The sequence below is a fragment of the Drosophila teissieri genome, chromosome 2R, assembly GCF_016746235.2.
Source record: "Drosophila teissieri strain GT53w chromosome 2R, Prin_Dtei_1.1, whole genome shotgun sequence".
NCBI lineage: Eukaryota > Metazoa > Arthropoda > Insecta > Diptera > Drosophilidae > Drosophila > Drosophila teissieri.
This window is the reverse complement of record NC_053030.1, coordinates 20,389,843-20,412,907: the sequence shown is the minus strand read 5'-3', so window position 1 is coordinate 20,412,907 and position 23,065 is coordinate 20,389,843. Positions and strand designations below refer to the sequence as shown.

Here is a 23,065-nt window from a genome sequence, read left to right as displayed (position 1 = left end):
CACATTTTTCTATATTCTATAGAACTGCCACTGTTTTGTATTTAGACAACTCCATTTCCTTGCAGTGCACAAGTTCCGGTCGTATTTCCTTGGCCGTCGGAACAGGCGAAAGCTGCAGACAGACCGCCGAGGGTGCTCAATGAAAATGGCCTTGGTTTTGGGTTCGCAAACGAACACACACACGCACACACACACACGCACACACACACACGCACACACACACACGCACGCAAACCGAATGGCTCTTCGATTTGGCCAACTGGCCGCGTTTAACTGGCTAAATAGCGTGGCAGCAGCAGGTGAAAAGTGGGTGGCTGGATGTTTCGGCAAATTAAATGCCTCAGCGACAAGACCATCACTGCGGAGCATGGCTTTGCATATGACGGCGCACAGTGGTTCAAAGGTCAGCGATGCGCTGCGTACGTGGCACAACGTTGCGTATACGCGATGTGCTTTGTGAGTGTGGCCGAGGGCAATTGCACTACCGTTTGTCCGTTTGTCCGTCCGTCCGTTTGTCCGTCTGCTTGCACATGTTGAAATGCGTTAAATTTATGGTTTAATCGGGCACTCCGGCATTGCCAATATGCCATTGCCAAGCTGCCAGCTAGCCGCAATATTTATGGCCCAGACGTGAGCACATGTGCCAAATCTCTGGCACCAGCTGAATGATGAGACCGTATCAGAATTATGACTTAGTGGAAGGTAGCCCTTCCGAGGAAATCCCACTGAGACGCTGAGCTCATTCACCTTTTCTGAAAGTCATGGAAGTCATGCGAGTGCAGCTGCAACTGCATCGGCAACGGCAATTACTGCAGCTCACGTAAAAATCACGTAAGTTTAAATTCACTTTAACATCATTAAGACAAAGTGCGCACATTGCTGCGGCGGTTCTTTTTTTTTTTGCCCAGCGAATGTCTGAGGTGGAAGCCGGGGAAAACAGTCTAATGAAAATTTAAGTGGCGCATGCTTGATTTAGCAAATGAGCTGAGTATGCCAGCCAACCAAACCAACCAAGCCAACCAACCAGCCGACCTCTTTGCCTTTGTGTATCCGGACTCGAGACTCCGGACTGAGGACGAGGACTCCGGCCTGAGGTCTCCGGCCTGAGGACTCCGGAGTCTGGCTGCTCGAGTGAAGAGAAGAGGGCCGGAGTCGAAAATAACGTAATTTTCGAATTAATTAAATGACGCTTATGGAACTCCAAAATTGCTGGCTCTGCAGTTGCGTGTGCCGCTGTGTGTGTATCGTGTGTTTATTGCCAAATCGAGTGGACGGGGGCTAAAAGGTTTTCCCGCTGACGATCCATAAATCTGACTATAAGCACGCCTAATCTCTGGTCAAAGTCTTTGGGACCCACCGTGGAGCGCCGTTTGAATGCAAAGGATGTCTGTTGGTGGTCAGCACTGTGCGGTTCGTGGTTTCCACTCCAGTCTCAGTCGCAGTCTCAGTCTCAGTCGCCGGAAGTTCGGACTGTCTCATCTCAAGGCTGGTCATAACCTTTTGACCCATTAAGATAAGCGAGGGCCGTAAACGTGGCCAACAAACAAAGAGGCGAAAATGAATTATTTGACTGGCCAGTTGGCTTGTGCCCCCCAAAAGCGATAAGCCGTTTAGGTATGGGCTACTACACCCCAACAAAAGGGGGGTACGAATTGCTCATTTCACTACCAAATTAAGTTCAATAATTCGTAGATATTTAGGAAATTATGTGCCAAGCAGCCACGTAAACAATGCTTTATTAAAGAGCATTAGCTATATAAACAACTTAATTGTTTCTATATTGGCTATAGACCTGTGCTGCTAAGTGCCATTTCCACTTGTAACTGTAGCTGAATTTTTTTTCTGTGCAACGTTACTCTCATTAGAGCGTGCGACCAAGCTGAGCCATCATTCTCTTTCGCCCCCACCCATATATCTCAGCCGAATCCGAATCCGAATCGAAATCGTACCCCAAATCGAAATGCAAATCATTATTTTAGCAGCTGGAACACAAGCAGCAGGAGGTGGAAATCTCGGAAAATCCTGGGGTTTGGCGGAGACGGCGGGGATGGTGGACAGCAACTGCAGGCGTACGTGGCATGGGCAAGTCCACGTCTCATTGCGGCACATTTCGCATAAGTATCGCACTCAGGGAACTTATTGATGCGCATAAATCAGTGGAACGCGCCCCAGGGAAGGGCCGGAAAAATGTCGGGTGAGTGGGGAAAAGTGGGAAATAAAGTGGGGAAATCAGGAGGCGGGCAGTGCAACTCTCTATGCATGCGAAATCACTGCAGTAGAAAATTAGAAAATTTTCGGCTCTGCCCCAGACAGAAAAGCCAGTCAAGATTCGGTTACATCGGCACTTATCTGTTTTTATTTCTGCACTGAAAACAAAGGCATTTTATAGCAGAAACGTTTAAATTCGGTAATACTGAATAACCTTTAAATATATGTATGTATACGAAAAAGGTTGGACTTTCAAATGTAAATATTTAAATATTTGTATTTAAACAAAACTTGTAAGTAATAAAAAGCTCTCAGTGTTCATCATCCATCCCTTTGCGTGCCCTCTATCCATCCCATTCACACGTAAGTGCAAATCGCATGGCAAGTGCAACATCTGTGGCATCCAGAAATGAAGTCATAGGGAATCGCAGCAACCAAAAACGTGACAACGCGGCCAAAACGACAGCAACAGCTGAAGAACTTGAGCGACATCTCGTAACCGGCAAACTGGGTTTTCCCCGAGCCTTTCTCCTCCCCTTAGTTTTCCCGCCCCTTTTGCACCCCCTTTTGGAAAATGCCCTTTCCCTTGGCAGTGGCAGTGCAAATTGCAATTAACGTTGGACGCCCTAATTAGCTCAAACCATCTCGGAACGAGCTCGTTGACTAAGCTTTGAGTGCATAATTAGGCAAAGACCCGTCCCGAAAATGGGAAAACGGGAAATGGGAAATGGGTAAGGTGTACTGCGAGAATGCTGCGCTAAAATATTTTTAAACATCACCTACTTAGCAGCCAATTAGCTGGGTGAGGGGCAAAGAAGCCACCCGAGGTATTTGAGGCGCCTTATCAATTACCTGTATCATCAATCAAAGGCGCTTTGCAGGTGTAAAGCACCCGAAATAGCTTCAGCATTTGTGGGGCTCTCGATGGCTGTGTGTTTGTGTTGTTGCCAGCGATAATTTATAAAAAATGAACAAAAAAAAAAGTGGCGAGCCGAATGACAAATGAAATATGGTGGCAGGCAGGTGAAAACGAAAGCTGCCACATAAATATCATGTTAAGTCGACAACTCATTACACTTTAGTATTCTTGGATTAAAGTTAAACATAATCTTAAAGCTCTTTAAATACTATTTGCAAGCAGCCAAGCTGATACATTTATAATATCCTTAAATATCAATTAAGAGTTGAACAGAGAAAGATAAAAAAGCACTTATCTTATACACCATGTTCAACAAATCGACATCACCGCGCTGCCAAACTTACCGTTCCACATTATAAATCGAATTGATAGGTTAAAATTCATCTGCCCACAATTTCGAGTTTAATTAACATTTTCCGTATTTGCAGCAAAAAAAAGAAAGAAAATCCGCAGGATGGCATATGAATATCTCACAAATTAAATGTGACGAAAGCATTTAAAAACATGCATACATTAACGAGGCGAGGGCGTTTGAATGGCAAAACCAATTTGGCCCCGGATGCCACATGAAATAATCAGTACGTAAATATTTCTGTTTGCATTCAGCTGCATTGCCATCGAGATGCAACCCATAGATGGAGGCTCTTTGTGATATTTGCATTGCGCTTGCATATTTTGCTCGCCCTCCACTCCATTTGAGAATAACTTTTAACTTGATTAAAAAATGGCATGGAGCGAGCGGAAACGGAAGTAGCACCAGCAACAGATGAAGAAGCAGCAGCAGAAGAAGCAGCAGCATTGCCAAGTGCCAAGTGAAATCTTATGCAATTAACTTAAAGCCAACTTGACTTGGCCAAAGGACAAGCAAGGCCAAGTTGGAGGCGTGGAAAGCGTGGGATACTGGGCTTTACGAGGAGGGGAGGGGGGTGGTAAGGGGACCAAAGAGGTCAGCATCGCTTCAAAAACTAATTGACATCGTTGCTCTGGCAGCCGCTGACAGCTGGCGCTGAGAGTTCTACATCGGATCCTGGTCCTCATCCTGCTGTTTGCCGCCCATCTGCTGCTGCTCCTTCTCGAAGGCTCGCAAATATTTTCACAGCTTTCGGCTCGCTTTTTAGCCACACGGAGAAAAAAGCCAGAACTTAATTAGCAGTTATCATAACTTCAGTTTTCAGCTCCAGCTGAAGATGGGGATTTAATTGTAATATTTATTAGCCAAATCTAAGTGAGCACATGTGTGCTTATTAATCACTTTAAAGTAAATAAACATTGTACACTACGCAATATTTAAACTTAGCCCAGGTCATGCTAATTGGCATCTTATCGGCATGTGCGTAAACTCAAAATAATTGATTTGATTTGACCAAGTAAACAATTCTCTCATATTTATAGCCTTATCGCAGTGTGTTACTACCCAAGTGTGATATGTTAAGCTAAATTCCACTGATAGCTGCCGTAAAGATAAAGCGAAATAGTTGAGAGGAAGGTAGTTATTTCTCGCTGTGCACACAACTCTTTTCGCTTGGCAGTTTTAATTTAATTTTACACCGAATTCTGCACCCTGTCGTGACCAACGTCGTTGGTTGCAGGCGCCAATTTTCGCGCGTCCTTTTGCGGCTGCACTGCAGGATCAGAACGGGAACCTGCCGCGCCACTGACGTCGGCAACTATTGTCAGGGCCATTAAAAAAGTTTAGTCCGATTCGAGCTGGCACGCTTAATGGCCCCGATTTTAATCAGAAAATGAGTTAAAAGCCAGCTGGCGGCACCGTCACCATCACCGTCACCACCGCCGCCGCTTGACGATATCCTTCTGCCGCTGATTATTGTGCTGCCTTTTGCCACAATTACTTGCACACGTCGCCGAAGGCCGAAAGCCGAAAGCCGTTGAAGAAGGTGCCACAGTGCCTGCCAAAAGTGATGGCACACCGCACATTGCCGGAAAGTTGGGGCGCATTATAAAAGTTTTATCTGCAGCAGCGACACAGCCACAGCCAAAGTGACAGGAAAACAAAAAAACGCATTAACCACAGACGAGACTTTCGCGAACATTCATCATTATTTTTGCTTCTCTGGCGCTGCAATCCCAGCCGATTTAAGTGATAAGCAAAAGTTGGCGCTGGCAACTCTCGAAAATCGTGGATAACATTTTACGATAACTACAATCAATTTCGAAGTATAAGTAGAGTTCGAAAATAGAAAATAGAACTGCTTTAGATCAATCATCAAAAACGGTTTATTCCATGCGAACGTAACTTTCAAGTAAAATGTTATTATCGAACTTAAAATTGAATGTATTAAGTATTTTTATTTAAAGTGTAAAACAACTTATGTTTATACTTCAAAGCGATTATCTGCGATCGTGTCCAAAACAGAAATGCTCATTGTCAGAACAATCAGTGAACTAATCACACACACTAGCTAAACTAAACGTTGCTAATCTACCCCACATGACTAAAAATGTAAATAAGTCAGACTATTAAAAACCAAATGAATGAGTCACATTAAATTGCGAGATCTCGTCAAGCTAGACAAGCGCCAGACCGAGCATCTAAATTCAAGATCGCTTTCGTTTTTTTATTGCACCGAAAACATTTGTTGCTGAATATTTGTTTATGAATTTCGGGGCATTTGAATGAGAGTATTTTTGACTTTGGAGAAATCTCAACGTTGCGCGGAGAAAACATAACTTTTTATGGTTTTTTGGGAATTTATGCTGCTTTAAGATTGCTAATTAAATCGGTTAATGAACCAAAATTTGCAGCATGGTACATTTTTTATATTAAATATATTTAATGATATTTTTTTGACAAACAATGTTATCTTACATAAAATCGCAAAATTTGTGAACTATGAAGAATATGTAGAATCTTTATTAAAGAAGTTAGTAAGTGATCTGCTGCTGCACCTGGTTGCCGCCCAGTTGGCCCCAAGGCCGCCAGGTGATGGGTGCCAAGGGCTCCAACGGCTTAAGGGTGAACAGGGGCGGGAAGGTGTTGAACTGACCGCAGGAGGCGCCGCTGCACTGCGTCTGCGACTGGTAGCCATTGCCCGACTGACTCTGGCTCTGGCTGCCATCCTCGGAGGTCTGCGTCTGGCAGCCGGGACCGGTTTGAGTTTGGCTCTGGTAGCCATCGCCGGAGATCTGGATGCCATCGCCATTATTGCATTCCACGGGCGCCGCCTGCGGGAGAAAGCGGATAGAGGGTTACGGTTACTCGATTGTCACCAACAACAGCTCGGTCTCGGTCTCATTTTCATTTCAATTTTCATTTTCATTCTCATTTTCATTACATTCAGACCGGATAGCACGCACAGTCCGGCGAGAACAACAGCAAATGCGACGACTGCTACGCGTTGGCCTTTCATGTTGAATGCTGAATGTTGAATGCTGAATGCCGAATGGGTAATGTTTAATGGTCCGAGAACAAAATTCGACTGAGCACAACGCCGCGTGTGTGGGCACACTTTAAAGCGCCACAAGCCAACAGACAACAGCAACAGCCAACAGCCGCAAACCGCAGAGATAATTGAATGTATCGCCGATAAGGCCACCTCCGATTGAATATTTATGCCCGCTCGCCAATCGAAAGGTGTAAGTTCGGCCAAGTCCGGCCAGTCTATTCGGCGATTGTCTGTCTCTATTCTCCGAGAGTGGAGGAAAACTTTCCGTTGATGCTGCTGATGGGTCTGATGAGTCTCATGAGTGTCTGCCCTGGAATCTCTGCCCAAGTGATTCGAGTGTGCCAGAAATAACCGAATATTACACGGATGTGTATTTCTAAGAACATCTGTACACTGTGCGGTAAACATTATACAAAATACAAGAACTTTTTAGGATTTCCCTAACAACTAGAATGACTTGACATGGCACTTTTTACTAATAACATCTGGAACCAGTACGACTTTAGTTTACTAATAATTGAGTTAATTGAGTTAATATAAGACTCATTTCCTTGCATATGTCTGCAGTGTAACTTCCATAGACTTTTGATGTTGCAATATAATTTTATTATTTGTTTAGACTTCTACAAATAATATTTACTGAACCATAAAATTCACTTTTGGTTTACATTTCACACAGATTTCATCAGCTTCGATAAAGATATGTTGAAGTTCCAGATGCCAACGCTTTAAAGGCCAAAGAAGAAGCCGTCTGTGGTGGAGGTAGTCTGAGTGGCAGCTGCGGATGTGGCAGTGGAGGTGGGCACTCCGTTCTTCAGGCAGCTGTCCAGCAGATCGTAGGTGGCAGCAGTATCACGGACGTAGTTGTTCTGCGTCGTATTGGTGCACTGGTACTCCGTGCTCTGGATGGCTTGGATGCCCGAGCTCAGGGAGCTGGCCGAGCTGGCAGCACTGCTGGCCAGGTTGTAGATCACGGAGACATCATTATTAGCCTATAAAACAATCGATTTATATCAGAATCATAGCTTTTCAAGTTTTTCTAGTTTTTCTATTCTTTCTTACGGCATTGGCGTAGCAGTTGAAGAAGTCGGTGGTGTCATCGCTGCTGTTGCAGGCGGTAAAAGCGCTGCAGAGTGTGGCAACATCGGACTGGTAGGTCTTCTGCTGCTGCTCCGCCTGTGCGGTCAGATTGGCGGTCTGGGCATTGGCGGTGCTGATGCATTCCTGATAGGAGGCCGAGAAGGTGGCAGCCAGTTGGTTCAGCATGGGCATGTATGTGTTGAAGCACGTCGTGGTCATATCCTCCGAAACGAATGCATCCAGACTGCGAGCGTGCACCAGATACTGATCCAAAGCACTCGGCGCCTGCGTATTGGGTTTGGCCTGGAAGCGGAAGTGGTTACTATCGCAGAACTGGCGGATGTGACGGATTGTTTACGTTGGCTGCCAAAACGCTGGCGATGATTAGCACGGTGCACAGAATATTCATGTTGACGGCTCTTCCTTGACTGGGGCTACTGAAGGCCAGGTCTAAATGTTTTATATACGCGAGTGGGCGGTAAAATGATGGATCCGTTTGACCAACTTGAAATTCGTGTGATTTTTTTGTTGCCACTGAATGCCGATCAATTAGGTGGCATTAGGGCGTATGACCAGACGGCTTCAATCGATGAGTCAGGATGAAGTGTGGATAGCAATATAAGGCTGTCTACAAGACTGCCTTATCACAGGTATTTCAACAGCTTAAGAGTTTACAATCCGTGGAATTGATATCTGTAACTATTGGGTAACAAAGCCCAATATCTTACCGAAAATTATTACTATCAATGTGTCGTATTCGAATATTGAATTAAGATATAAACTTTCGATATCCTTGCGGAGGGTATTTTGATTTCGGTGAGAAATTTGCAACGAAGTGAAGGATACATTTGCTACCTTATAAAATGATATATGCACATTCTTGAACATTACAATCGATTTAATGGAAAAGAATTCCTGGCTTCGTTTATTTCGATCATAAACCTTTTAATCCAGTTTTTCGATCCAAATCATATCTTATAGCTGCCATGTTGGAAAAAGTAAATGAAAATAATAGAAAATAAGTCATAGTTTGCTGCTTTCGATCATTAATGTTTTTATTTAAGGGTATATGAGCTTCGGCTTACCGAAGTAGTTTTCCTTTTGTGTTTTAAATAACATTTGATTATTGACCAAAAGTATGCAACATTCGTGTGCTACAATCTCTATGTTGTTAGCAGTTGTATTTAAATCCTATTCTGCTTCGACATTTTATTCATCGAATAAACCTTTCCTTTCATAACATAAATAAAAATAGTTATATATGTAGATAAAAAAAAAGTCACGTGCACGTGTATGAAATAACTCATAGATTATTTTTGACCTAGACACATAGCTTTTGACCTATTAATGAGTTTCACTGTTCATAGAGAATCTTTATGGAACACCGGTTATAATTTTTTTAATGCTCATTTATTGCTTGCGATTGCTTGAAGCTAAGAGAGTTAAGAAGAGGCCGGAGTGCCAGCAGCGGCCGTGGTTGCCGCAGCAGGAGTTCCGGGTGCAGCGGTGGTCACAGTGGTGCCACGAGAGGTGGTAGACGATGCAACCACAGTGGTGTCAGCAGAGGCGGAGGACGATGCAACCACAGTGGTGCCAGGAGCGGCGGTGGTCACAGCCACAGTGGTGCCAGCAGAGGCGGTGGACGATGCAGCAACAGTGGTGCCATCAGTGACAGGAGCCCCGCTCGAGCTAGCAACGGGGCTGGAGGAGGAGGGGGCGGCGGTGGAGGTGGTGGGCACTCCGTACTTGAGGCAGCTGTCCAGCAGATCGTAGGTGGCAGCGGTGTCCCGGACGTAGTTACTCTCCGTGGTGTTGGTGCACTGGTACTCGGTGGCCTGGATGGCCTGGATGCCCATGCTCAGGCTGCTGGCCGAAGTGGCGGCATTGGTGGCGATGTCGTAGATCACAGAGACATCACTCTCAGCCTGGGTAAGTAATACGATTAGTTGAAGGTGCTTATAATAAAGGATCATCTAGCTCTAGAACTCACCGCACTGGCGTAGCAGTTGAAGAAGGTAGTGGTGTCGTTGTCGCTGTTGCAGGCGGTGAAGGCGCCGCAGAGGCTGGTGACCTCCGCCTGGTAGATCTTCTGCTGCTTGTCGGCCTCGGCGGTCAGGTTGGCGGTCTCGGCGTTGGCGGTGCTGATGCAGGCCTGGTAGGAGGTGGAGAAGGTGGCGGCCACCTCGTTCAGCATGGGCAGATAGAGGCTGAAGCACTGGGTGGTCACATCCGCGGACACGGTGGCATCCAGATTGCGGGCGTGCACCAGATACTGGTCCAGGGCACTCTGCAGCTGCAGCTGGACATTGGGTTTGGCCTGGTCAAGGGAAGAGCCAAACTGGTTATTGCCGGAAGAGTTGCGGATATCGAAGTATATGTTACGTTGGCCGCCAGAACGCTGGCAAGGATTAGCACACTGCACAGTAGCTTCATGTCGGTGGTCGTTTTGTTGGCGGCTCGATCTTTACTGTCGCTACCAAGGAAGTGGTACAAAACCTTTATATACGTGGCCGGCGGGGCGAATGATTGATCCGTTTGGGCGAAATGATATTTTGGCGAATATTTTCGTGCTACCGCGCGTCGATCAATTAGGTAGCATTAATGCGTATGCGTAATGCCCAGACCCACAAATTGCTTTGCATGTGCATTCCCATTCGATGCCACACACGTGTATTCAGGGTCAAAAGCTGATAGCCAGCAGATAAGGTGGCCAGGAACCACCGGAAGGCCTAACTCTCGGTTCTTTGAACTTATCAATCGCAATTTAGCGGCTTAGGGGTTTACGATCCACGGAATCGATTGCTGTAACCAATTGGTTAATACAGCCCAATATCTATTGAACCACTTCGAGTGAGTGTTTATCGAGTGACGTAATTAATTGCCGAGACGAACTTTCGCCGGAAAAGTTAGCAAAAAAAGTTTAGCTAAAAGTATGCAACACTTTTTGCTCATCATCGAAGTGCAAAGTTTGGGAGCCACTGGCTCGTTATTTGCAGACGAACCCCAGCGATAAGAAGCCTATAAACAAACCATACATCACTGTCCGATTGCATTACCAACTTTCGGTAACTTGACGCGGAAGTTTCGCTTCGATTTCCTTCAGTGCTTTATGGTCATCAGTGCCATGAAAACTGCTATTATTCTGCTTCTAGCCCTTAAGGTAAATAAGAAATATATTTTTTATTTTTAAATATTTGCAACTACATTTCTAGGCGTATGCTGAGCCTACTCCACGAACTCTGAACTCTTTGTGTTCCTACTTTGATAATGGAAACGAAACGGTTTCCAATCTGGGCAACACCAAGAAGTGTTTTGCCCGTTATCTACCCAAACTGGAAAGTGAAGGGGCAACCTGGTCGCAAGGATACAGTGCCTGTCAGAAGGATACTACTAGCGAACGGCAGTCCTTGCTAACGAATGCCACTGGGGCTCAGGAGGAGATTCGAGCAGCTGCCCTGGACATGTCTTCGTTTATTGATCAGTGTTTGGCCTTGACAGAGTCCCTCGACTTTTTCAATTGCTTTGCCAAAATGGTGAGTGGCTATCTTTCGATATACGACCTTTCTAACCTTAGTTTCCCTGTAGGCCAAGCTACAGTTGGCGAATGTCTACAGTATTTCATTTAATGCCAGCGAACAGGCGTTGATCCTAAATAAGAAATTAAGTAGAATCGAATTGGAGCACTATCGGTGCACAAATCAAACCGAACAAAAGTATGTGAAAGGAACCGATACCATCTTTCGATCCTTGGATCAATGTCTGCAGCAAAGTGATGCACTTTAATACATTTTTATTGTACTGCCATGTATAATAGAACTTAACTATGGAAGTTATATAAATGGACTTAAAATATCTAAACTGGATCTGCCAATAAACAAATCATAAATAATATCAATTCTTGGTGAACTAGAGTGATTTAGCTGCTTATATGATGGTGTTTATTCACCCTTAATCATTTTGTTTACTTTAGTGACAGATAAGCGATAATTACTCGTTAAACTCGTCGATTTCCGATCGACATTGTGTGAGGTCTCTGTGGGCCTGCCTTATGTCCTCCATGTACTTCTTCTGGGCATCTAGGCCGCAAAGCAGAAACGCCCGCTGCACTGCATCGTAATCCTCATGTAGCCGTGTATACGCACTCGTGGCATTGTAATTTATTTCGTTCAGAATGTCTAGGTTACGGATTCCCTAAAAGAGAGTTTGTATATCAATTTATATACCAATTTGGAATTCAAATTTGGAACTTACGTTTTTATTGATGCACTGAAAGTAGTCCAGATCGTCAACCAATGTGTCGCAGATTTGCATATTTCCGCACACCGCACTGGATCCCAACTCGATTTGCAGTCGCTCCAGTTCCACATCGACCTCCAGATTGATGATGGTCTCATTGGCATTCAGTTCGCACAAGTCGTAGGAATCGGAGAAGACTTGTGAGGCGTTGGCACAGGCGATGGTGAACTCATCGTGACACTCGTCTATCGTGAGATCCGGTTCGGGGGTGAGCAAGTCCAGGACTCCAGCAGCATTTGAGAAGCCCAAAAAAAGGGCAAACAATAATAATAGAGTATGTAAACCGTGGAGGCGACAACGGGTCTCCGTTCTTAAAAATCGACGTCGTGCTTCCATTTGATCGCCAGTCTCGAATGCCTCCAAGTACCAACGAAAGCGCTCAAGTGCCGAGCGTCTAATTGATCATTTCCTAATAACTCGGTTCCACGCCATTCGGTTTTATTGAACTGGCCCGAAGGCCAGTTATTTATGACAAGTTCAGGTGCTCCACTTATCTTCTACCGTGCACAATGATTGCCAGTGTCGTCCGGTGGATCGAAGCTCTCTGATCTACGAGTAGTGCCAAACACCAGTAGTCCATGGTGTGGCGCTTGTCTGCCTGGACAGGCAAGATTCATTACTCCGTCATCTATCGGCGATAAGATTACTTCCAGTGCCGCACTCAAGAGGGTTAATCCACTTTGCAAACCCACTTGGTTCAAAAAACTTTGAAATTCAAAAGAAAAACTATTTATACAATTTCTAAAAATTTAATAAAAGGTATAATTTAGTAAAACATTTTCTTGATATTTTAAGGACCCCTTTTGCAGAAATCCTGCGGGCGTCACTGCTTTCACCTGTCTATGAAAACAATTTGAAGTCGAACCCAAAAGTATTCTACGCTTTATACGCAGCCAATTTTATTATGACTTCCGCGGTTCTCGAATTTTTTCAGTGTATGCAATAAATAATTAAAAGTTCCTCACGATTAGAAGAAGCGCTTAAACAGGTTCCACGACCTCCTCTGACCGAAACGCGAGGATCTGTTAATATCTTCCTCAGGTGGGCGCTCGCTAGTGGTAGTAGGTTCAGGAGTAGTGGTCACTGGAGCCTCCGGAGTAGTGGTGGTCACTGGAGCCTCAGGAGTAGTGGTGGTCACTGGAGCCTCAGGAGTAGTGGTGGTCACTGGAGCCTCAGGAGTAGTGGTGGTCACTGGAGCCTCCGGAGTAGTGGTCACTGGAGCCTCAGGAGTAGTGGTGGTCACTGGAGCCTCAGGAGTAGTGGTCACTGGTGCCTCAGGAGTAGTGGTGGTTACTGGAGCCTCAGGAGTAGTGGTCACTGGAGCCTCAGGAGTAGTGGTGGTCACTGGAGCCTCAGGAGTAGTGGTGGTCACTGGAGCCTCAGGAGTAGTGGTGGTCACTGGAGCCTCAGGAGTAGTGGTGGTCACTGGAGCCTCAGGAGTAGTGGTGGTCACTGGAGCCTCAGGAGTAGTGGTGGTCACTGGAGCCTCAGGAGTAGTGGTGGTCACTGGAGCCTCCGGAGTAGTGGTGGTCACTGGAGCCTCCGGAGTAGTGGTGGTCACTGGAGCCACAGGAGTAGTGGTGGTCACAGGAGCCTCAGGAGTAGTGGTGGGCTCAGTCTCGCCTCCCTTCAAGCAGACCGTCAGATTCTCGTCGCACGAGTCCATATCGTGGGCGTAATCCAAGCGAGCCGCATCCACACAGGCGGTAAGATCGGTCTCGATCACTTGGTACTTGGCACTGATGCGGTTGAAGTCCAGGCTGGAGTCACTGTTCAGGGTGAACATAACCTTGTAGCTGTCGGAGGACTAAAAGAACACGCATGTTACTATTTATATTCCGCAAATGATTGTTCACGATTGAGAGTGCCAGTCTTTATAAAACACTTCAGCACATAATATTTATGCATATAACACTCTATATAACACAAGGGGTTTAATGGATTTGAGTTAATGGCACGCTTATTGATTACACTCTAATCAAGCAATAAGCCATACGAATGGAAGTCTAGACCAACGTGTTGCTGAGGCACATTTTAAAGAGGTTTCCATTCATAAACGTTGCTGCTAGAAGATGTTGATCATCTTCTCGAGATCTATTTATTAGTGACTCATTATACTTACGGCATTGCGGTAGCAGTCGAAGAACTCCAGGCCATCCACGAGGGTATCGCACTGGGTCAGGCTGTAGCACATGCTGTTGGTGCGATCCAGGAGGGCCTGGCGCTCCGAGGCGCTCTCCTTGGTGAGCTCGTCGCGGCCAGTTTGGGCGCTCCTCAGACATCCGGTGTACTGCAGGTTGTAGCCCATGATCACGTTGGTCTGGTCCTCCAGGTAGTGGTTGAAGCAGTCATTGATCAGGGTCGATTCATCACGCGGCTCGGGAGCGGCCATCAAAGTGCGCACTGCGAACTGCTGGCGGGCCAACATGGAAACGAGGTCAGCGGGATGCTTGGGAACCAGGGCATAGCCACTGGTGGCCAAGAGCAGGCACAGGGCAACAGCGAACTTCATTTTTGGTATTCGCACTTAACTAACCGACTTAACGGATCTCGAATTCGTACTGAATGCCACTGGCTTATGCTTCATATTTTTATAGCCCTGTTCTATCATTCTATCATAATTTTCGTTGGTAGGAACTGTCATCGAGAAATCATTAAATCATGCTGATTAAAAGCTAATTAAGTTGCTATCGTGTTCTCAAAATCGGCCATGATTTCTTCCGATTTCATTTTTAATAAGTTTTTCACTGACCCAACCCTCCATAAATAGCCACGTTATCTGGCATTGGTAATGGCTAGTATTGTTGGTAGCTTATCGGCTGACCACTAGTAATTGATTTGCTAACGGGTGGTGGTTAGTCAAGTGCTGGGTAACACTGTACTTTGGCGCCTCAACGAGGACTATAGCCTGATAACAGGGGATATCTTTAGTGGGTTAAGCAATGAATCACACGGTACTTTTCTGCAAGTTCTTTATTCAGTGTTCGCCTATGAAGTTACACTTTTAGGCACTTTTCGATGACCCAAGACAAAAAACACTTATTCTTTTTATTTTCCAATAAATAAAGTATATATGTATATTTATTTGGGCTCTTTTCGCTAATGTTTATATTTAAAATTAGCACGAGGGCTTAGTGAGTTTTGAACCAAACCCGCAGATTCTTAAGAATCTTCTGGAGGTCATTGCTGTTCTGAGTGGAGAGGGATTTCAAGTCCTCCTCAGGTGCCGATTCCTTATTACCATCACTTTCTGTGGTGGATTCCGTGGAAACAGATGAGGATTCAGTAGAGGATGCGGTGGAATCGGAGGACGAATCAGTGGAGGATTCGGTGGACGACGAATCAGTGGAGGATTCGGTGGACGACGAATCAGTGGAGGATTCGGTGGATGCAGAGGACGACGAATCAGTCGACGAATCAGTGGAGGATTCGGTGGATGCAGAGGACGACGAATCAGTCGACGAATCAGTGGAGGATTCGGTGGACACTGAAGACGAATCGGTCGATGAATCAGTGGAGGATTCGGTGGACACTGAAGACGAATCTGTCGATGAATCAGTGGAGGATTCGGAGGACGAAGAGGACGAATCAGTCGATGAATCTGTGGAGGATTCCGTTGAAGCAGAGGACGAGTAGGTCGAGGAATCAGTAGAGGATTCGGTTGATGCGGAGGACGAATCAGTGGAGGAATCAGTAGAGGATTCGGTTGAAACGGAGGACGAATCAGTAGAGGACTCGGTGGAAACAGAGGATGAGTCAGTCGACGAATCCGTGGAAGAAGCCTGTGTGCTTGTAGTTTCCGATGGAATGGGAGCTCCACCAATGCATGAGCCCAAGTCGTCGTAGAGCGCACCATAGTTCTCTCCATAGGTCCTCTGCGTTTTGTTGGTGCACACCTCTTCCTTCACATTGATGAGACGCAGTTCCTCCTGGACAGCGGCCAGCAGCTCGGAGGCGTTAGCGGAGATGGTGAACATGGTTTTGGTGTTGTTGGTACCCTGGAAAGCAGAACATGGGAAAATTAGTAAACTGATTTAATCATATATGTGGAAGTGGTTCGAGTGGTTTGCCAACACATCAAAAGTCAACTTACGACTTCACTGTAGCACTTGAAGTAATCTTCGGCGCCTTCCTTGGCACTGCAAGCGGTGAGGGCAGCGCAGGAGAGATTGGCGGAGGCGTCGATGGCATCTCGTTCGTCCTTGGTGTTGTCGTTGATCTGCGAGATCTCCAAGGAAGCTGCATCCAAACACGCCTTGACATCGGCCTTGTAGGTATCCACAACTTCGTCCATCAGGGGAAGGTAATAATCCAAGCACACAAGGGTATGGTCACTATTGCTGCTGACTTCACGGGATTGGATCATGAACTGCACCAAGTTCTTGTGCGGATTGTTGAGTTGCAGTGGAGGATAGGCCACGACCTGACTGAGGCCAATGGCCAACAGGATAGCGCACAACTTGACTTGCATTTTTGAAAGAGAGCTAACACGTTTCAACTGTTCCAGCGATCGATTCGTACTTATTGGAACCACCTAGCACCTGCAGTATTTATAGGCGTCGCAATTGAGTGGTCCATAAAACAATATTCCTGCCTTGGTTTCCATTAAAAACCGCATGTTATTGCCATGTTATTGTTCAGCTTTAGCCTATCACTCGAGCTATCTCAAAAGCCCAAGCGTAGTTATCAGTCTTATCGGTTTTATAACCTTCACTCAATTGGGACCCGCCCGGCAAATCCAGTTCAAGGGTTTCCTTCACCCCGCTCCCAAAATTTGTATTCACCTAGATCAGCATTCGATCGAAGTCTATACTTTCTAGAATTGATCTTCATTCGCAATTTGCCGTGCTTTCGAAAAGGGAAGCACATTGCTGGGAATTTAAGGCTAAAGTAATCTAATCTAATTGGAGTGTTTATAGTGCGAGACACACGTGTTGTCTATATATATACGAGTATATATGTCTTGCTTGCAGTTCGATTCTTGGAATATTCACAAAACCTCTTGAAGGTATCGGGGTATTCCGATTTAATCATATTGAATGTTATAGGTGAATACAAATAATTTTGACCAGTCCTTCGTAAACAAGTAGGCATGCTAGGGTTGAGTGTCCCGAACTGGAAGTTTATATATATAGACGGCGGATTTTAGGATTTCCCAACCGTTGTCAATTTGTTTTCGAGTCAATACTCGGGCACAGGTTGATTACTTGATATTGGTAGAATTTTTATGACTAATGACCGAACAATATACACTTCAGGCTTATCAAAATCGCTTGTCGGTCACTTACAGGCAACACAATAATTACATTTGAAAAAGTTTAATGACTCACTTAAACCAATATTGTTGCCTAAAATACAAATAAAAATCTATCATTGAGATGGCTGGCCTAGATTAAAGCCGTATTCATCGCATAGCTCTGCATAATTATTAGAGCCCAGTGGAGTGAAGATGGCATCAGGAAAACATCAGGAGCTGCCGGAGCAAGGACAACTTCTAATTTGCATATCTTAATTGCGTGCTCTCCTTTGAGTGTGTGTGTGTTTTGGGTATCGCACTTGCAACCAATAGGCAGGCAGGCTGCCAGACTGCAAGGATGCAGGATACGGGGAGTTGGCAAGTTATTGGCTTTATTTTGGCAAAGTGAAATCTCCCCTTTGCACAGAGCTTCTAATTTGTTTTAATTGCAGTGACAACAAGGCCGCCGGCAGCTGCACAAACAATAACACCACACGCAATTAAAATTGAATAAAAAACACCGCTAGGAAAATGGCTCTACTGTTTATTTAACTGTTACCGCTACCTTAAAGTGTCCCGTCCTAGATTTCCTCCTTTTCCTCGCCCGGGGTAAAGTTTTCCCAGGCTGATTTACATGTTTGTCCTTCCCAGCCCCCGCCCCCGCTGGTGTCCTGCAAATCTTTGATAAACTTGGACGGATAGCAAATGCAAAAAGTTTTATTTGCATCGCATCAGGTTGGTTTCCTACTCGGTTTTCCACCTAGATCGGTCCGTTAATTAAGTAAGTTGCAATGGGTTTTAGTTTCTCGTTTGAGTTCCCAGATTGACTTCATCACTTGATTCCATCTGTTTGGCTTGAAGATTGCAGCCAGTCCCTATAAGCCATTGCCATTTCTCAAAGGCCTTAGGCTTGTTTTTCAATTGAATGAGAAGTTTACGGCAAACCGGTGAAAGCTGTTCAGACGAAGATAAGAGCATTCTTGGAAAATAAATTATAGTAGCTTGGAATTTTAAATGGCGATATCATATACTTCATCCGTATTATTGTTAGTTTTCTATGCAGTGTTAGAAGTCACTTAAAATATAGTTTTATAGTACGCACTGCAATATTATTTTGAACTAAATCCCATTTTAAATTTTAAGTTTGGCCACAAAATATTGTAAGTGCAAACTTTCAGTAAACTTTTGCTATGGCATGCCTTAATATTTCCCTTATTTAATTTCCCTTATTAATATAGTCGGTTTGCAATGTTCTTGTTTAATATTTTATTGATATGGACCTTGATATTGCTCCATTCTTAAACAATATGTTTCAAAATACTTTCCACTTTCCTGGCAAATCGGTTCTGGCTGTTGCCACTGCTGCTTTCAACGGCACTGAAGTGCGCCACTGTCGATGGAGACCTCGTTGTGGACGAACTTATAATTGGTGTGGATGTGGATTCTGCTACGGTTGTGGGGCTATCGGTGGAAACGGGGGCAGCGGTGGTGCTGGAAGTGGCGCTGGTGGAGCTAGTGGTGCTACTTTCTGGCACAGGAACTACACTTGCCAGGCATTGCTGAAGAGCTTGGTTGGTCTTGGCGGAGTTGATCTCATAGTTCCTGGCCGATGCATTGCAGCATAGATCGCGGGTGAATCCCAGTTGCTCGACCTCCTGCAACAGCGAACTGACTTGGGTCGACGCATTGAAAGCCACACTGGACAAGTCCTTGGACCTAATTGGACCCTGAAAATGATGTTTAAATATTTGTTAATTTTTTAATGAATGAAGCTTAGCCAGCCAAGGCAACCGCCTTTGTTATTGGGAACCTCAGAGTTACCACAAAACCCAATACCTAATCACTCACCTGTTCGGCGTAGCAGGATAGCGCGTTCTCACTGCTATTCTTGTTATCACAGTCCAGCAGCTCCATGCAGCTGTCGAAGGTGGTGTTGCTGATGCCCCAGACAACGGGCACATATCGCTGCTGGACCTCGGCCTTACCGCCATCGAATTTAGCGATGCACTGATTGTACTCAACCTGATACGCGTCATAGTCGTCTTGCAAAAGGGGTTTATAATAGTCGAAACACTCTAACACCAGTTGTGGATTATTACGCTGCATCTCGCTGGAGGCTCTCATTATCTCGAGCATTTGCGAGGGACCAGAGATGAGATTGGGATTCGCGACGCAGGAGCCGATGGCCACGGTGGCCAGCAGGATGGCGATGAGATGGGACTGCATGTTGTTGTTCGCTGTGCGGTTCGTTTGAAACTTGCTCCCAACTGGCTACCGGGCGACGTATTTATGCCAACTCTGTGGGTGCCACGGACTTGGCGATCGCAGGGGCTTTTCTCCTATCTTAGTGCAGATAAGACGTATCAGTATGGCAATCAGCCTACGCACCGGACTTGGTCGACTTTCATTTCCTTGAGGAATCTGTAAACAATCAGGCAACTGAACGACTGAATGGCAAGGGGTATCTCTTTTGAGTCGTCCCCGCTTAAATCGCTCGTCGATTAGAGGTCATTCAATTGTTGCCCCGCCGAAAGGAATGTAAATCTAATAATATACGAGTTTTTAATGCGAAGAATCCTCTGATATCATTATTATTCGGCACTTGCCGCCATCAAGTTTGCATAACCCAGATAGTAGCCATCAAAAAGCACCTTGACTGGGGATGAGTAACTCTGAATGGGCAGTACATAGTAAAAAGGGGACTCCCAAGAAAATAATAAACAATACTTTTAATTTATAATTTTAATAAATTTTTGTATTATTATTATATAAAGAATAGCCTTACTTTAAAGTATATTAAAATATTCAAAGTATTTGAACGCGCAAAAAGTGAATATAAAATGATATTGGTGCTAAGTCTGAAGAATTAGAGATGTCAGCATAAAGTTAAATTAAATTGATGAAGTGAACAAATATCACTTGACTAGCATAAACAAACAAAAGTTCCAAGACAATTAGCCAAAATATTTACCGGATTATAGAAACTTGACATTTAAATTCCTGAAAATTCAGAATATTTTATTTTTTGCCCATCGTCGTTTGGGTTTCCGCTCTTTATTAGTAAGGTCGTAATGGCAGCCCACCCACAAGTAACAAGTAAATTTGAACTAAATTACCAAGTTCATAAAACAAGATATATTTTATTCTTCACTTAAGCATTCTTTATCTTTACGCCTATCTTGTGTACACCGGTTTTATTTACTATTATTAAATGGTAATTCATTTATTTGCGCCACATTAATCATTTTGAGCACCAAACTCTCTTATCATCCCACTGCCTCGTTTGCAGTGTGTGTGTGGTTAGGAAACGCCAACGGGAGAAATTCCTCATACTTTTAATTTAGCTCAATGCGAGAGTTCCAAGAACTCGGTTGATAGGGTTTTTTCCTTTGTCAAACAAAGGATAGACCAATGGTATTTGCTCTTGAGATTATGAATAATGCACAAATTAATCAGATATTGCCTAATTTTTGAAGAACCGGTTCATTGTTAAGCCAATTAAGGAAGAAAGCAAGTAAAGCCGCCCATAAAAAAACAATACATTTTTAGAAGTATAACAACTTTTAAGACAAATGTATTTATTAAATTATCTCATAAATTAAGTTATATAAAAATATGTTAATGTATAGTTTTAATACAATTAGTTATGGGTAATAAAATCTTCAATTTATTCAAAAAGTTAATAATTGAATTGCGCAAATTCTTCAACTGAACGCCAAGGTGCCACGGGGCGTATGATTAATTTTATTTACCTGCCATTGCAGGTATGCAGTTCGTCAGCTGTCGCTGGCTCTTCTTCTCCTTGCTCAGCTGCATACTAAGCAGTCTTTTTGGGGCAAGTGTTTTGCAACGGAAATAGGTGCACTGCAGCAAAATTGTGTGCAACAAATAGAAAGTTGGAAATCAGGACTTTAAAGAAACGAACATACTGGTAAACCTTTGAATAAGACCTTTGAAAATGGATCGTGAATTAGCATAACCAAATACTTATTACTGTTAATTCAATTGCAATTTAAATTGGTATTTGTAATATTTTTCGCCTAGTGGATCGACTGGCCCCCGGGTTCATTTCCACTCAGAGCTGTCAGGACGAAATGAAGTCGAGTGGCGTCAGTCGGCTTTGGGTTCCCTTGAGTTCCGCCGCGTTTCGCTGAATGGGGAGAAAGAGCCGCTGATGGATTGTCAGTGGAAGGACGAGCTGTTAAATGGCGCACAAATAAGTGTAATTGTTTTGTAAATGGCCCCGTAGTAAAACAATTTCCAATGCCAGTCCGCGTCTGCTTCCTGTCAGCCAGCTGGTTGGTAACTCACTCGTCTGCATTGCACTTGAGTCACCCCCACCCCAAAGAAAAATCACCTGGCGTATTAGCTATAATTGAATTTATAACGTCCTCTTTTTAACACTGTCAAGCCGAAGATATTCCACAGCGATACGGTACCAAAGAACGCATTGCCTAAGTGACTAATTAACTATGGCAAACCATAAATAACTAAAGTGCCTACGAAACTTGATAACCTGATTATCAGACTCACATCGACAATACAATAGGGGGTTCCTTAGTAAAAGGTTCATAAACTCGGAGCGGAAAAGGAAGTATGCACAATACTGGAAACTTACTTCTTAATTTAATGCTTTTTTTTAATGTGTAACGTATACGGTTAGCTGTTAACTACAGTAATAACTACTTGTAATTGCATTTCAAGCTTAAAACTTCAACTAGACACTTGCTGATATGTACTAGCTGATTTGATACTATTTTAGTTAGAGCAAACTGCATTTTATTGAACCTCCCATGTGTACGAAAGCAGTTGATTTATTAATTTATAACTCAATTGATTGACAAGTCAAACCCATGGCATAGAAAATATCAGCACGGAAACGACGACAATGTTTTGAAGAGCTGCTTATCGGGAAGACAAGCATACGTCATCAATTGTAGATAGGAAACCTTTCCTTTGGCCCAATAATTATCAGCATGATAAGGATTTTGGATCGCAATTATCAGGTGGTAATTAAAAATCGTATATAGGTTTGCCCTTTAATATTCGCACTAAACTGAGCGACATGGAAAGCTAATGAACAATTTCGTTTAATATAGTATTCGATTAATTTTACAAGCACTCGCCGCATAACGTATACGCACTGATGTCACTGTCCATTATTACGCTTATTATTATCATTATTATTATAAACTAGGAACACTGCAATAACAGAGCCGGATTTTACGATTGCCATAACAAGAAGCGATGGCAATTAAAGGACACGCACGCTATATATACATATGTATATATATACACAGATATAAATATCCCATCCACAGCAGCCATAAAGTTGCGAACTGGACACGCTGTAACTTTATGGTGAGCGCGTGAAATTCAATTAAAAGCCATGTTCGATATTAGCTACAATAGCTGTGGGATATCCACATAGATAGATGGTGAATGGTGGATGGTGAATGGTGGAGGAAGCCAGAGCGTGGCCGAGTCATAAACGAAACTTATTGAATAAAATTGAAGGGCAGCAAATAGACAGGCAGTCGGCAGTCGGCGGTGGCAATGGCAGTGGCAATCAGCCGCCAAAACCCCGATAAGCGTGTTTCCGTGTAAATGTCGGGAGTTTGGGAAAAAAGGGAATAGAGAGTTCGGAATATGGAATAGTTTTGTGTGATTTATGCCCCACCAACAGCACCATCGGCATTTCGGTGGGCGTTTAATTGCCCCTGGATGCGGCACCCAATGTGGCTGGGAATGCGGCAGTGGATGTGCGTCACTCTCCATAAATGATTATACGCTGATAACGAGGCGGCAGCTTATATCACTCGCATGCAGTATAAGTTGTATAACTGACAAGCTGCAGTCCCAAAATTAATTAAACCAGAGCCACCACACTGCCAACCACCGCGGGTGGTAATAATAGAAATG

General features: G+C 44.3%; 8 protein-coding genes across 10 annotated transcripts; 1 reads left to right on the top strand and 7 right to left on the bottom strand.

Moving 5' to 3' along the window:
- Positions 1 to 5,966: 5,966 nt before the first annotated feature.
- On the bottom strand, positions 5,967 to 6,601 carry LOC122614361. Its single transcript, XM_043788932.1, has 2 exons — positions 6,421 to 6,601; positions 5,967 to 6,310 (listed from the first exon to the last, which is right to left on the bottom strand). Exons 1-2 carry the CDS (start codon positions 6,493 to 6,495, stop codon positions 6,011 to 6,013), a joined length of 375 nt encoding a protein of 124 aa, XP_043644867.1. The 5' UTR covers positions 6,496 to 6,601; the 3' UTR covers positions 5,967 to 6,010.
- Positions 6,602 to 7,114: 513 nt separating this feature from the next.
- On the bottom strand, positions 7,115 to 8,127 carry LOC122614119. Its single transcript, XM_043788605.1, has 3 exons — positions 7,970 to 8,127; positions 7,594 to 7,914; positions 7,115 to 7,523 (listed from the first exon to the last, which is right to left on the bottom strand). Exons 1-3 carry the CDS (start codon positions 8,018 to 8,020, stop codon positions 7,260 to 7,262), a joined length of 636 nt encoding a protein of 211 aa, XP_043644540.1. The 5' UTR covers positions 8,021 to 8,127; the 3' UTR covers positions 7,115 to 7,259.
- Positions 8,128 to 8,999: 872 nt separating this feature from the next.
- Positions 9,000 to 10,150, bottom strand: LOC122612980 (mucin-1). Its single transcript, XM_043786919.1, has 3 exons — positions 9,994 to 10,150; positions 9,602 to 9,928; positions 9,000 to 9,536 (listed from the first exon to the last, which is right to left on the bottom strand). The coding sequence occupies exons 1-3, from the start codon at positions 10,042 to 10,044 to the stop codon at positions 9,054 to 9,056; spliced, it is 861 nt and encodes a 286-aa protein (XP_043642854.1). The 5' UTR covers positions 10,045 to 10,150; the 3' UTR covers positions 9,000 to 9,053.
- A 144-nt stretch (positions 10,151 to 10,294) lies between these two features.
- LOC122612983 lies at positions 10,295 to 11,416 on the top strand. The gene is made up of 3 exons (XM_043786921.1): positions 10,295 to 10,771; positions 10,824 to 11,144; positions 11,197 to 11,416. Exons 1-3 carry the CDS (start codon positions 10,721 to 10,723, stop codon positions 11,392 to 11,394), a joined length of 570 nt encoding a protein of 189 aa, XP_043642856.1. The 5' UTR covers positions 10,295 to 10,720; the 3' UTR covers positions 11,395 to 11,416.
- Positions 11,417 to 11,451: 35 nt separating this feature from the next.
- Positions 11,452 to 12,437, bottom strand: LOC122612982. Its single transcript, XM_043786920.1, has 2 exons — positions 11,863 to 12,437; positions 11,452 to 11,802 (listed from the first exon to the last, which is right to left on the bottom strand). Exons 1-2 carry the CDS (start codon positions 12,241 to 12,243, stop codon positions 11,599 to 11,601), a joined length of 585 nt encoding a protein of 194 aa, XP_043642855.1. The 5' UTR covers positions 12,244 to 12,437; the 3' UTR covers positions 11,452 to 11,598.
- A 372-nt stretch (positions 12,438 to 12,809) lies between these two features.
- On the bottom strand, positions 12,810 to 14,419 carry LOC122614311 (proteoglycan 4). Its single transcript, XM_043788866.1, has 2 exons — positions 14,030 to 14,419; positions 12,810 to 13,714 (listed from the first exon to the last, which is right to left on the bottom strand). Exons 1-2 carry the CDS (start codon positions 14,417 to 14,419, stop codon positions 12,875 to 12,877), a joined length of 1,230 nt encoding a protein of 409 aa, XP_043644801.1. The 3' UTR covers positions 12,810 to 12,874.
- Positions 14,420 to 14,952: 533 nt separating this feature from the next.
- Positions 14,953 to 16,433, bottom strand: LOC122613441 (lisH domain-containing protein C1711.05). Of its 3 annotated transcripts, none has more exons than XM_043787624.1 (3): positions 16,001 to 16,433; positions 15,339 to 15,905; positions 14,953 to 15,236 (listed from the first exon to the last, which is right to left on the bottom strand). In XM_043787624.1, the coding sequence occupies exons 1-3, from the start codon at positions 16,376 to 16,378 to the stop codon at positions 15,039 to 15,041; spliced, it is 1,143 nt and encodes a 380-aa protein (XP_043643559.1). In that variant the 5' UTR covers positions 16,379 to 16,433; the 3' UTR covers positions 14,953 to 15,038. The 3 variants fall into 3 exon arrangements, with proteins under 3 accessions (XP_043643559.1, XP_043643560.1, XP_043643558.1); XM_043787625.1 differs by having other exon boundaries at positions 14,953 to 15,242; positions 15,345 to 15,905; XM_043787623.1 differs by having other exon boundaries at positions 14,953 to 15,905.
- A 1,952-nt stretch (positions 16,434 to 18,385) lies between these two features.
- On the bottom strand, positions 18,386 to 19,406 carry LOC122614080. The gene is made up of 2 exons (XM_043788552.1): positions 18,992 to 19,406; positions 18,386 to 18,870 (listed from the first exon to the last, which is right to left on the bottom strand). Exons 1-2 carry the CDS (start codon positions 19,367 to 19,369, stop codon positions 18,442 to 18,444), a joined length of 807 nt encoding a protein of 268 aa, XP_043644487.1. The 5' UTR covers positions 19,370 to 19,406; the 3' UTR covers positions 18,386 to 18,441.
- Positions 19,407 to 23,065: the final 3,659 nt, after the last annotated feature.